Below are 13,838 nucleotides of genomic sequence, written 5' to 3'. Positions count from 1 at the left end.
GAAATGGAAGTTGTGGCAGTTGGGGTATATGCACCATGAAGACAAAAGAAACTTCAGAGAAGAAATGTATATCTGACCCATGTTGCAATTCTGACACGGCTACCGTAAATATTGTCTCATGTAGGGGTAGACAATCCTCTATTTAGGGCATAGTGTGTCCTTCCAATCAGTTTTATCCATCATACAAGACCCTGCAACTATGCATAGGTTTTTGGTTCGGTGTGTTTTTAAAAATAGGAACAATTCCCCCCCCCCAACCCGTCAACAGAACAAATATTTCACAAGCAGGAATGGGAGATGACCCCAATTTTCAGGCCATTTGCATGTGTATCTTTTGTATAAATGAGAGAGGCAATGCAACCTCTGGTGGGTGGCTAAGGGAATATTTGACTAACAGGATTCATCACATGATGTATATGAATACTTTGAAAAAACTCTGCAAATATTAATTTTGACTCTTCTCTTCCTCCATTTACTTTTTAGCTCATTTACGGCTCTGCTCCAGTGATGAATAACAAAACCCCAGGACTTCCCTTCTACCAGATGGCAGCCCCAGAAGCCCTTCAGTATAAGGGAATTCTCTCTTTGCTTCTGCATTTCAGGTGGACGTGGATTGGAGTCATTGCAACGGACAATGACAAGAATAAAAATAAAATAACCTGAACAAAGGAAAAGAAAGACTGCAATACTTGAAGAAAATATGTCACACACACCTCAAGGACACTGATATCCCAAAGGCCACTGAATGTTTAGGGGGAAAGGACTTTCAAATTAAACACACTCTGGAGGTATGAGAAAATGCAGATACTGTCCAATTCTGCAGGAGAACAGTAATAGTACTGTACAGCTGGTTTGAATGTGAAATAAATGTTCATAAGTGAAGTCTGAGAAGCATTGGGGGGGGGAGAGGCAGAAATGGAAGTTGTGGCAGTTGGGGTATGTGCATCGTGAAGACAAAAGAAGCTTCACAGAAGAAATGTATATGAGACCCATGTTGCAATTTTGACAGGGCTACAGTAAATATTGTCTCATGTAGGGGTAGACAATCCTCTATTTAGGGCATGGTGTGTCCCGCCAATCAGTTTTATCCATCATACAAGACACTGCAACTGTGCATAGGTTTTTGGTTTGGTTTGTTTTAAAAAATAGGAACAATGCCACCCCACCCTCACCCCCATCAACAGAACAAATATTTCACAAGCAGAAATGGGAGATGACCCCAATTTTCAGCCCATCTGCATGTGTGTCTTTACTATAAATGAGAGAGGGCCTGCAACCCCTGGTGAGTGGCAAAGGGCATATCTGACGAACAGGATTCATCACATGATGTATATGAATAGTTTGAAAAAACTCTGCAAATATTACTTGGTCTCTTCTCTTTCTCCATTCCTGCTTTAGCTCATTTATGGCTCTGCTCCAGTGATGAATAACAAAACCCCAGGGCTTCCCTTCTATCAGATGGCAGCCCCAGAAGCCCTTCAGTATAAGGGAATTCTCTCTTTGCTTCTGCATTTCAGGTGGACGTGGATTGGAGTCATTGCAACAGACAATGAAAATGGAGAAAGATTTGTGCAAACCATTTTCCCAATGTTTACCAAGAGTGGTGTCTGCTTTGCATTCATAGAAAGAATCCCCGATTTTAGTTTTATTTCTGAAATTACTGGAATGATACGACAGGGTGCAACAATAAGCCAGAAAATGTTTATTAGCAAAGCTAATGTAGTGGTTGCCTCTGGAGAATCCTATTCCATGGGAACTTTTAGATGGCTTCCTTACCTATCAGAAGATGATGACATGATAAATAATGCAAAAAGTAAAGTATGGATAATAACAGCCCAGGTTGAGTTCGCCTCATTTGTCTTTCAAAGGAATTGGGATTCAGGAATATTCAGTGGTTCTATATCCTTTGAAATTCACTTCAGAAACCCACCAGGATTTCATCAGTATGTTGTGCACAGAAACCCTGCCACCACAGATAGGGACAGTTTTATCAGGGACTTCTGGCAACAAGCCTTTGGATGTGTACTCCCTGATAGCACTGCAAACAATGGAGAGGGGAATATTTGCACCGGAGAAGAGAAGCTGGAGAACCTTCCTGGATCACTTTTTGAAATGAGCATGACAGGCCACAGTTACAGCATCCACAGTGCTGTCTATGCCGTGGCCCATGCTTTACATGCCATGTCCACATCCAGACTCAGACACAGAGAAATTGCATATGGAGGGAGAGGGAAGAATCCAAATCAACAGTTTTGGCAGGTAAAGACTGAACATCCTCAACTGACAAAGCCCTGTTACTTTCTGACACTGTATGGGTTCCCAAAATGCTTTCAGCTTGCTCTTTCTTCTCAGAGTTCAAACATTTGCATTAGTGTATGAGGAAGAAGAGCCCAGAACTGAATTCATAACTTTGCAGGCAGAATAGGAGGTGACATGGATATGATGAGATCCTAGATGATTCCCCACATATTGTGCTGCAGGAGACCCTATAGGAAAGGGGAATGATGGCTGAGTCCTTCTCTGAGCAGCCATTGCCCTGTATTTGAGGAGAAAACATTTTTATGAGGGAAGCTTTGCAGCCCTCTGAGATGCCACTGCATTCTCAGATAGGAAGCAGTGGAATGGTTGAGAGAGATGTTCGGCATTCCCTCTATCCCATATTAACCAAATCCTTCCTTAGAGCAGTTGGTCACACACCACTGCCGTGTCTTCTGAGATATTCAGGAGGGTGGGAAGAGAGAGAGAGAGAGAGAGAGAGAGAGAAGGAGAGAGACCTCAATACATATACATATTTATGGGCTAAATGAAGGGTTCTAGAAAGGCTGTGAGAGAGGCATGTGTGTGAAAGAAAACTTATTGGCTCTCTCCATTCTTGGACCTGAATCCAGTGACAGTTGACTGAATCATCCTCCACCACTTGCTGTAGGTTCTGCCCACAGGGGGAAATGCTCCACCCTGCATTAGACTGCAGTCTTTTCCAAATCCCTGCCTTTTCTGTTTTCATTCTAGCTCCATCACTTTCTGAGAAATATCTCATTTAACAATACGGCAGGAGATGTGGTCTTCATCAACCAGAATGGGGAGGCAGAATCTAGTTTGGACATTGTCAATTGGATCATATTCGCCAACCAAAGTTTGCACAGAGTGAGAGCTGGCTGGATAGATCCACAAGCTCCTGCAGACCAAGCATTCATCCTTGAGGAAGATGCCATCACATGGCACAGTTGGTTTAACCAGGTAGGGTTGAATTGTTTGCTAATTCCAAAGAGATTCAGTATTGAATAAGCAATCATTATCCACCTGCAGGTCTACTCACTGTCTTTTGAGCCGTAAATTGATGAGTGGTGTATGACCAAAGCATCCAGATACTAGATTATGAACCAAAATCTTACTGCTAGAAGCCACACTTGGATTGAAGGCAAATATTTTATTAAAGAGGTTACAAAACAGAAGAATACAATGTAAATATGCCTTAGGGGGATCCTAATTCAGACAAAAATAACAACAGCTAGGTTGTCTCAGCCTAATCCCAACCATTCACAGACCACACTACAAGCTGAATTCATACAAATGTGGTTATTGCACCACAGAATCCTTCATCTGAATGTGGGTCATTGTTGTTGTTGTTTAGTCATTTAGTCGTGTCCGACTCCTCGTGACACCATGGAGCATAGCACGCTTGGCACTCCTGTCTTCCACTGCCTCTCACAGCTTGATCTCGTCCTCTGTCGTCCCCTTCTCCTTATGCCCTCCATCTTTCCCAACATCAGGGTCGTTTCCAGGGAGTCTTCTCTTCTCATGAAGTGGCCAAAGTCCTGGAGCCTCAGCTTCAGGATCTGTCCCTGCAGTGAGCACTCAGGTCTGATTTCCTTAAGAATGGATAGGTTTGATCTTCTAGCAGTCCATGGGACTCTCAAGAGTCTCCTCCAGCACCATAATTCAAAAGCATAAATTCTTCAGCCATCAGCCTTCTTTATGGTCCAGCTCTCACTTCCATACATCTCTACTGGGGAAACCATAGCTTTAACTATACGGACCTTTGTCGGCAAGGTGATGTCTCTGCTTTTTAAGATGCTGTCTAGGTCTGTCATCACTTTTCTCCCAAGAAGCAGGCATCTTTTAATTTCGTGACTACTGTCACCATCTGCAGTGATCATGGAGCCCAAGAAAGTAAAATATCTCACTGCTTCCATTTCTTCCCTGTCTATTTGCCAGGAGGTGATGGGACCAGTGGCCATGATCTTGGTTTTTTTGATGTTGAGCTTCAGACCATATTTTGCGCTCTCCTCTTTCACCCTCATTAAAAGGTTCTTTAATTCCCATTCACTTTCTGCCATCAAGGTTGTGTCATCTGCATATCTGAGGTTGTTGATATTTCTTCTGGCAATCTTAATTCCGCCTTGGGATTCATCTACTCCAGCCTTTCGCATGATGAATTCTGCATATAAGTTAAATAAGCAGGGAGACAATGTACAACCTTGTCCTTTCCCAATTTTGAACCAATCAGTTGTTCCATATCCAGTTCTAACTGTAGCTTCTTGTCCCACATAGAGATTTCTCAGGAGACAGATGAGGTGATCAGGCACTCCCATTTCTTTAAGAACTTGCCATAGTTTGCTGTGGTCAACACAGTCAAAGGCTTTTGCATATTCAATGAAGCAGAAGTAGACGTTTTTCTGGAACTCTCTAGCTTTCTCCATAATCCAGTGCATGTTTGCTATTTGGTCTCTGGTTCCTCTGCCCCTTCGAAATCCAGCTTGCACTTCTGGGAGTTCTTGGTCCACATACTGCCTAAGCTTGCCTTGTAGAATTTTAAGCATAACCTTGCTAGCATGTGAAATGAGCGCAATTGTGCGGTAGTTGGAACATTCTTTGGCACTGCCCTTCTTTGGAATTGGGATGTAGACTGATCTTCTCCAATCCTCTAGCCATTGCTGAGTTTTCTAAACTTGCTGGCATATTGGGTTCAGCTGGAATATCATCACTTCCACTGGCCTTGTTATTAGCAGTGCTTTCTAAGGCCCATTTGACTTCACTCTCCAAGATGTCTGGCTCAAGGTCAGCAACCACACTACCTGGGGTGTATGAGACCTCCATATCTTTCTGGTATAATTCCTCTGTGTATTATTGCCACCTCTTCTTGATGTCTTCTGCTTCTGTTAGGTCGATAGCTGCCAAGTTTTCCCTTTTCTCGCGAGGAAGCCTATTCAGCATAAGGGAAAATCCCTGTAAAAAAGGGATAACTTGGCAGCTATGGTTAGGTCCTTACCACTTTTGTCCTTTATTATGGTAATCTTTGTATGAAATGTTCCTTTCATATCTCCAATTTTCTTGAACAGATCTCCGTTTTCCCCCATTCTATTGTTTTCCTCTATTTCTTTGCATTGCTCATTTAAGAAGGCCCTCTTGTCTCTCCTTGCTATTTTTTGGAAATCTGCATTCAGTTTCCTGTATCTTTCCCCATCTCCCTTGCATTTTGCTTGCCTCCTCTCCCCCGCTATTTGTAAGGCCTCGTTGGACAGCCATTTTGCTTTCTTGCATTTCCTTTTCCTTGGGATGGTTTTCGTAGCTGCCTCCTGTATAATGTTACAGGCCTCCATCCATAGTTCTTCAGGCACTCTGTCCACCAAGTCTAAATCCTTAAACCTGTTCCTTACTTCCACTGTGCATTCATAAGGGATTTGATTCAGATTGTATCTTACTGGCCCAGTGGTTTTTCCTACTTTCTTCAGTTTAAGCTGGAATTTTGCTATAAGAAGCTGATGATCTGAGTTACATTCAGCTCCAGGTCTTGTTTTTGCTGACTGTATAGAGCGTCTCCATCTTTGGCTGCAGAGAATATACTCAATCTGATTTCGATGCTGCCCATTTGGTGATATCCATGTGTAGAGTCGTCTCTTGTGTTGTTGGAAAAGAGTGTTTGTGATGACCAGCTTGTTCTCTTGACAGAACTCTATTAGCCTTTGCCCTGCTTCATTTTGAACTCCAAGGCCAAACTTGCCAGTTGTTCCTTTTATCTCTTGATTCCCTACTTTAGCATTCCAATCCCCTGTAATGAGAAGAACATCCTTCTTTGGTGTCATTTCTAGAAGGTGTTGTAAGTCTTCATAGAATTGGTCAATTTCAGTTTCTTCAGCACCGGTAGTTGGTGCATAAACTTGGATTACTGTGATGTTAAAAGGTCTGCCTTGGATTCGTATCGAGATCATTCTGTCATTTTTGAGATTGCATCCCATTACAGCTTTCGCCACTCTTTTGTTGACTATGAGGGCCACTCCATTTCTTCTACGGGATTCTTGCCCACAGTAGTAGATATGATAGTCACCCGAACTGAATTTGCCCATTCCCTTCCATTTTAGTTCACTGATGCGCAAGAAGTCGATATTTATTCTTGTCATCTCATTTTTGACCAGAAACAGCTTACCTTCATCCATGGTTCTTACATTCCAGGTTCCTATGCAATATTTTTCTTTACAACATCAGACTTTCCTTTTGCTTCCAGGCATATCTGCAACTGAGCGACCTTTCGGCTTTGGCCCAGCCGCTTCATCAGCTCTGAATCTACTTGTACTTGTCCTCCGCTCTTCCTCAGTAGCATTTTGGCCGCCTTCCGAACTGAGGGGCTCATCTTCCAGCGTCATAAATTTTATATGCCTGTTGTCTTTGTCCATGGATTTCTTTAGACTTATTAAATACTGATTCCTGACATAGTGAAAGATGATGTTTGAATTGAATAGCCTCAGAGTTTTGTATTTCTTGCTAGAAAGGTGGGGAATTATAATACAAGAGGAAGAAATTATAATACCAGGGGAAGAAATCGAGGACAGCAGCAGATGCAGGAGACCACATATCTTCTAAGGGTGCCAGTGGAAGAGATGGAAACAGGAGAAGTGGTGAAGATTGAGAGAGTGAAGGGGGGGCAGAAGAAGAAAGGTGTGAAGAGCAAGAGACAGAGCATTAGGAATGGATGCATCAAACTTTAAAGGAGTGATCTGATAATATGTTTTCAGAGGTATATTTTGTTCTTAACATGCTGAGAATTGTTTTGCAGCATTCCAAGGAGTGTCATAGGTCTTGGATAGCTTCACTCCAATTCACGTATTTGTCCAGAATATTTTTGTATTACAAATCACAAAGATTGCATTCCTCAAACAACAACAACAACAACAACAACAACAACAACAACACACCCCAATCTGGGTAGGTTTTCCCAGCCACTCTGGATGTCTTATTCGGAACTTTTCCCCAGGCAGCATCTGATGGGTCCAAGAATAGGTGTAGCCACTGGCACCAAAATCAGTTCTAGAGCTGTCTACCTAGTGGACAACATACTCAAAAGTATCAATTATAACAAAATTAACAGGGAAACTAGAGTAACTTCAAAGTGTACCTAAATGGACAGAGCAATCTTTGCAGAACAGATGGGGCACTGCACATCCCAGAGCAATATCAAGGGAATATCACATAACTTCAAATATTACTGCTACTAATCATAGCTGCCAAGTCTCCCATTTTTCGCAGGTGCTCATCCAGATTTTTCAACGGGAGACTTGGCAGCTATGCTACTAAAGCCCATTACGCTCCATAGAGGGTAATGGGGGTTGCGGAAGAGCTTAAAGAAATCCGGGAGGGAGTGGGCTGAAGTATAGGCTGAGTCATGAGGGCATGTAACAGCATTTTGATTGACAGGCTGACCCCTACTTAAGCCCAAATTACTTTCGTTTTCAACTCACTCTCGGCAAGACTTCGAATCTCCCACCCGTCCGCCGCCGTTTCTATAGGCTTTAGCTGACATTGCTTTGCCTTTTCAGGGGCCACCTGTATTCAGGGGCCCAGTAGGAATTTTGCCACTTGGCTGATTGGCTGTTGCAATTTTGCTTTTGCCTACTGCTTAGCAAATTGTCACAACTTGTTAGGTTTTGGTTAATAAATTGGTTATAGGAGGGGGCATGGCATTAAATTGCCTACCCCCCTATCTTGCTCCTCATAGAAGTATTCCGTTAAAGGAATCCTGGGGCTCAGGGAATCTAGTCCATTCATCCTGCCATAGGCAAGGATGGTGCAGCCATTACAGAGCTGAGCCTTGGGGAACATTCCTGGGTCGAGAGGAGAGTGTCTGTGAACAGTACCTCCACTCCCTTGGGGTGTTTACTTGACTTACCTACGCATAGGTAAGTCGGAGCTGGTCCTGACCCAAAAGGAGGTCAGATGGAAATGGTCCTGCCCAACCCGGGCAGATGGAATGGTCCTGACCCAACATGGTCAGATGGAAATGGTCCTGTCCCTTAGAGTGGACAGATGGATTAACCAAAACCTAAGCCAACACTCAGAATTAAATTGTATTATAAATAAAGCAGTGGCCAAAATAATGCCAAAAATCCAAACCTAAAATATCGTGTGAGTTGTGAGTTATTTAGGGGGGATTTCTGGGAGCTTCGTCATGCAATACAAAGAGAAGCAATTGCTCTCTGTATAGCCATTACATATTACTGGAGTGCTGTGTCAGATTAGTAACAGAGAAAGGCCCGAAAATAGAAAGGATTCCATACTCATTAGACTCTTGATGAACCTTCTCTTCTTCCATTTATGGATAAGACTCAGCCTCTTTCGGTCTGTACTGAGAGTTGTCTTCCAGGATCCAGCAAGAAAGTGAAGGAGGGACAGCCGCCTTGCTGCTACGATTGCATCCCATGTGCAGAGGGGAAGATTGCAAACCAGGATGGTAGGAGAAATAAATAGATTAAATAGATCCAGACATAGGACTTAGATTAAATAGAACATTAAACATTTCAGTAAGCTGACATGATTGAGCTAAAGGTCATTTCCTTATTATTATTTTCCCCAGATATGAATGACTGTAATAAATGCCCAGACAAAGACTATTCAAGCAAGAACCGGGATGCATGTCTACCCAAGGATATCAGCTTCTTGTCTTATGAAGAACCTTTGGGCATCAGTTTAGCCTGCTTCTCTCTTTCCCTTTCCTTGATCACAGCTCTGGTACTTGGTACATTTATAAAACACCACGACACACCCATTGTCATTGCAAACAACCGGAACCTCACCTACGCTCTCCTCATCTCTCTCCTGCTCTGCTTCCTGTGTGCATTGCTCTTCATTGGCCGACCAGAGAAAGTGACCTGCCTCCTCCGACAAACAGCTTTTGGCATCATCTTCTCAACCGCTGTTTCTTGTGTCCTGGCAAAAACTTTAACTGTGGTTTTGGCCTTCATGGCTACAAAACCAGAGTCCAGGATGAGGAAATGGGTGGGGAAAGGACTAGGCCACTCCATTCTCCTTTCCTGCTCCATAGTCCAAGCAGGGATATGTATTGTGTGGTTGGCAACCTCTCCCCCATACCCTGATGTGGACATGCACTCAGTGACAGAAGAAATCATACTACAATGTAATGAGGGGTCTGTGGCCATGTTTTACTGTGTCCTCATCTACATGAGCTTCCTGGCAACTGTAAGTTTTGCTGTGGCTTTCCTTGCTAGGAAGTTACCAGACAGTTTCAACGAAGCCAAGTTCATCACTTTCAGCATGTTGGTCTTCTGCAGTGTTTGGCTGTCCTTTATTCCTTCCTACCTGAGCACCAAGGGAAAATATATGGTAGCTGTGGAGATCTTCTCCATCTTAGCCTCCGGTGGTGGGCTGCTGGTTTGCATCTTCTTCCCAAAATGTTATATAATCCTTCTGAGGCCTGAGCTGAACAACAGGGAACAGCTAATAAGGAAGAAATAATAAAGAAATAATAAACCTGCCCTTTACTGTATTTTGTGCTTTTCTTTGTGTGTACAGTAGAATATTTGCAAAGAGGTTTTCAGCAGCTGCCTTATGTAGACATAGTGATTGATGATAGTCAGTCATAAATATTGAGTATTGGACTCACTCCGGAGAAAACAGGGGATTAACATCTGATGCTCTGTAAAATAAACATTTTCTGTGTTTGAAGACCAAGAAGCTGTCAACTCCCAGGAATCCTGTCCAAGTTAAGTGACTTATGAATGGAGGAATCATCCTCTTTCCCCAAAAAGACATAAGAGCCCTGTTGGGCATGGGTTCTGCAAAAGCCTCCCTTTCATAATTATAGGTGGCTATAATTTACAACTGAAAAAGATTTCTATGTTTGCTGGTGGAAATCTACATTCTGAGAGTTAGCTGCTTTCTAGCATTAGGAAGAAGAGAAGGAAAGTCGGTCATTAACGGGCTGAAGGCAGAACAAAATATATGCTCTAATTGTTTGAACCAAGAAAGTTTTAAACAAAGGAAATCTGTGTGCTAGGAAATTTTATTTTCTTCCTTTTTTTGTCAATGAAAGTGTTGCCAAGAAATTGAAAGTAACTTTACTACTTCTTATTTCCTCCATGGAAAATAAATGTGTTCAATTTTGTAAGAGATAACTCTGTGAAAATGATCAGGTGGAGATGGGGGAGTAATCCATTTTTATTTACATTTTATGCATCTCAGCACTGAACTCTTTCAGTTGCTCAACCAAGAATTGCTGCTTGATACTAACACTCAATGGGGTATTCAAAAATATTTTTGCCACCCTAACAGTCTCTGCCTTGAACACTTGTGTCTCTCTCCTTAAAAGCCCTTTGATCTCACTATTTTAATAAGGAGGATCTCCCCTTTTAGAAGCAATATGTCTGAAAAAACATATTGGAAAAGACCCTGGAAAAGACCCTGATGTTGGGAAAGATGGAGGGCACAAGGAGAAGGGGACGACAGAGGATGAGATGGTTGGACAGTGTTCTCGAAGCTACGAACATGAGTTTGACCAAACTGCAGGAGGCAGTAGAAGAATGGAGTGCCTGGTGTGCTATGGTCCATGGGGTCACGAAGAGTCGGACAGGACTAAACAACAACAACAAACATGTCTGCAAAAACTGAATATGAGATGTAACTGAACTAAATCTCCCTGTATTCATTTTGCCTCAACCCAACAAAACAGTTTCCCAAACCCAAGAGAGCAGCCCATGTAACTGTTCAACCTTCACTTTCCCCTGATTAAGGGAAGCAGTGGCTCATGTCCCTGGAAGGGACCCTAATTCCCAGATGCTGACTACGTATTTTGGAAACCCAATTGGTGACAAGGTCTTCTATAATGAGCTTCTAACTTCCAACTTCAACAATACACCACTTGTCCCTTATTATCTTATGAAAGGGTAATAAAAATAACAGTTCTGAAAATATGTGACAAACATATTTTCTTCAGCAATTCCAGAGGGCATCCTTACCGCTGGATGAAAAACTATATTCCTGCTTGATGATTAACTGGGCTATAATTTGAGCTGTTTCTTCTCAAAAAAAAACCTGTGGACTTACGGTGGTTTTGGATAATCCAAGATTGCGGCATCTTGGGGAAATAAACTACCATTTAAACAAGACAATTTTTATCTTGGAGGAGAGAGTTCTATGGTTTCTGCATAGAACAAATAGTGGCCTTTGTATTGAGAATGGTGGTGTTAGTGGTCTTGCTGCTGGAACTTTTCTCTTACAAAGTATGTCAGGCTCACATAGAGAAACTCAGGCTCCATGGTCCACACCGTCCACTTCACACGTATCATCAGCCAGGAGAGTTCCTCATTGGTGGCATTGTTTCCCATGGTGGCTTCATCTCCTCTCCAGCAACATTCACTGAGGAACCTCCACCAGCACTGCCTGATGAGCTTGTGTAAGAACTAAGTCACTCATTTATTACTCCAGAGGAATGATCAAACCTAGAGTTGCAGCCTCAGAATAATGACAAAGGCTGCAAACGTATGCCCATTTACCTAGGGAAAAGCGGGATATTTGCTTATGTAAAAATCCATTGGAATCTCTTGTGAATCAAGAGAATATTGTAGAAGCTCTAATTTCTCGAAAGAGAAATGAATATAAATGTATATATATTTGTATGTCTGAGATAGCCCTTTTGAACAGCCGTTTTTGATACATGTTATCTGAACAGGAGTGTAAGTGAGAATCAATTAAAAAAAATAAAACCCTGTTCTGAACCAAAGTGCCCTATAATGTCATTTTCTGATCTTAATCTAAGGTTTGTTTCAAAATGATGGTACAGTATACATTATGAAGTATAGAAATCTGTGAATTACAACCACTATCACTGCCTCATGAATAAGGAAGGTGTCATTAGAGGGGAAAAGCTGAGAAACAATGTAAATGTCAGGGAAAGGCCTAGATGTTTCAGGGAAAGACCTCATGGGTTCCAATGTTCCCATGAGCAACACAATAGCAACACAACCCCTGGTCTAGATACCATTGGCCTTTACAGATTGGAGATCTGGGGCAAAACTAACAAAATGAATTTCAGCTGGGAAAAATGGCAGGTTCTGCACTTAGGCAGGAAATATGCTGCACAAATCTAAGATAGGGAAAATCTGGCATGCCAGTAGCACATGTGAAAAGGATGAAGGAGTCTGCATCAACAGAAGTATAGTGCCCCAATCAAAAGAATTAATGGAGCAGTGCTATTCTGCCATGCTCAGACCACACCTGGTGCCTTGTGTTCAGTGGTGTTCAGCACTATTTAAGAAAGATATTGACAACCTTCAACAGGTGCTGAGGAAGGTGACACATATGATCAAGTGTCTGGAAACCAAACCTTGTGAGGAAAAGTTGGGAGTGGGTGGGTATTTTAGCTATGAAAATATAAGGCTGAGGGGAAGTAGGATTGCTATTCTCAAGTATCTCAAGGGCTGTCACCAGGAAAATGGAGCAAGCTTGTTTTCTAAACATCTGGAAGAACTTGCTGATTATAATAACTGTTCAGCAATGGAATCGAGAGGTAGTTAACTCCACTAAACTCTGTATGAATAACTAGTCTGTTGATATGTAAAAGGATATATCAGTTCCTTCTGATACTGTTTGCAACTCTCATTCTAGGGTGCTGCCTAAGCTTTACCAGCATATCATTGCCTTGGCATTTGCAGTAAATGAGATCAACAAAGACCCTCACATCTTACCCAATATCACCTTGGGCTTTCACTTATATGACAGCTATATCAATGCAAGGAGCACATATCTTGCCACACTGCTGCTTTTATCCATGGCAAAGAAATTTGTCCCAAACTATATATGTGATGTTGAAAATAATCTGACTGGGATCATTGGTGGACTTGATTCTGAAATCTCCTTTTATTTGGCAACTGTTTTGGATATCTATAAGATTCCACAGGTAAGACACCTATGTACAATACCTCTATTAGCTTGCATTGAGAAAGAGGCTGAATTCACAGCACCAGTTCTGGGTGAGGATGAAATTGGGAGCAGAACCAGTTCCTTGTAAAAAAAAAAAGTACAGAATAAAAATAAAATAACCTGAACAAGGGGAAAGAAAGACTGCAATACTTGAAGAAAAAAATGTCACACAAACCTCAAGGCCACTGATATCCCAACGGCCACTGAATGTTTAGGGGGAAAGGACTTTCAAATTAAACACACTCTGGAGGTATGAGAAATTGCAGATACTGTCCAATGCTGCAGGCGAAAATAATATAGTGGTACCTCGGTTTATGAACACAATTGGTTCCGGAAGTCTGTTCATAAACTGAAGTGTTCATAAACTGAAGCGAAATTTCCCATTGAAAGTAATGGAAAGTGGATTAATCCGTTCCAGACAGGTCCGCAGAGTACTCAACCTGAAGCGTACTTAACCCGAAGCATGGGTGTAATTGGTTCTGGAAGTCTGTTCATAAACTGAAGCAGTCATAAACTGAAGCGAACTTTGCCATTGAAAGTAATGGAAAGTGAATTAATCCGTTCCAGATGGGTCCGTGGCATTCTAAACCGAAAATTCATAAACCGAGGTGTTCATAAACCGAGGTTCCACT

General features: G+C 42.1%; 1 protein-coding gene across 1 annotated transcript; it reads left to right on the top strand.

The window, feature by feature from the left end:
• The first annotated feature begins 1,404 nt into the window (after positions 1–1,404).
• On the top strand, positions 1,405–9,744 carry LOC132593141 (vomeronasal type-2 receptor 26-like). The gene is made up of 4 exons (XM_060282238.2): positions 1,405–2,259; positions 3,010–3,237; positions 8,596–8,722; positions 8,846–9,744. Exons 1-4 carry the CDS (start codon positions 1,423–1,425, stop codon positions 9,742–9,744), a joined length of 2,091 nt encoding a protein of 696 aa, XP_060138221.2. The 5' UTR covers positions 1,405–1,422.
• The last annotated feature ends 4,094 nt before the right edge of the window (positions 9,745–13,838 follow it).

Source organism: Zootoca vivipara, chromosome 12 (genome assembly GCF_965207765.1).
Source record: "Zootoca vivipara chromosome 12, rZooViv2.hap1.1, whole genome shotgun sequence".
NCBI lineage: Eukaryota > Metazoa > Chordata > Lepidosauria > Squamata > Lacertidae > Zootoca > Zootoca vivipara.
This window is presented reverse-complemented; position numbering and strand designations above follow the sequence as displayed.

Bases quoted from the DNA above. Each gene is read 5' to 3' on its own strand.
- LOC132593141 (XM_060282238.2), top strand. From the start codon at position 1,423: ATGAATAACAAAACCCCAGGGCTTCCCTTCTATCAGATGGCAGCCCCA. The intron at 3,238-8,595 runs GTAGGGTTGAAT...TTTATGGATAAG, and splicing joins GGCACAGTTGGTTTAACCAG to ACTCAGCCTCTTTCGGTCTG. The intron at 8,723-8,845 runs GTAGGAGAAATA...TATTTTCCCCAG, and splicing joins GAAGATTGCAAACCAGGATG to ATATGAATGACTGTAATAAA.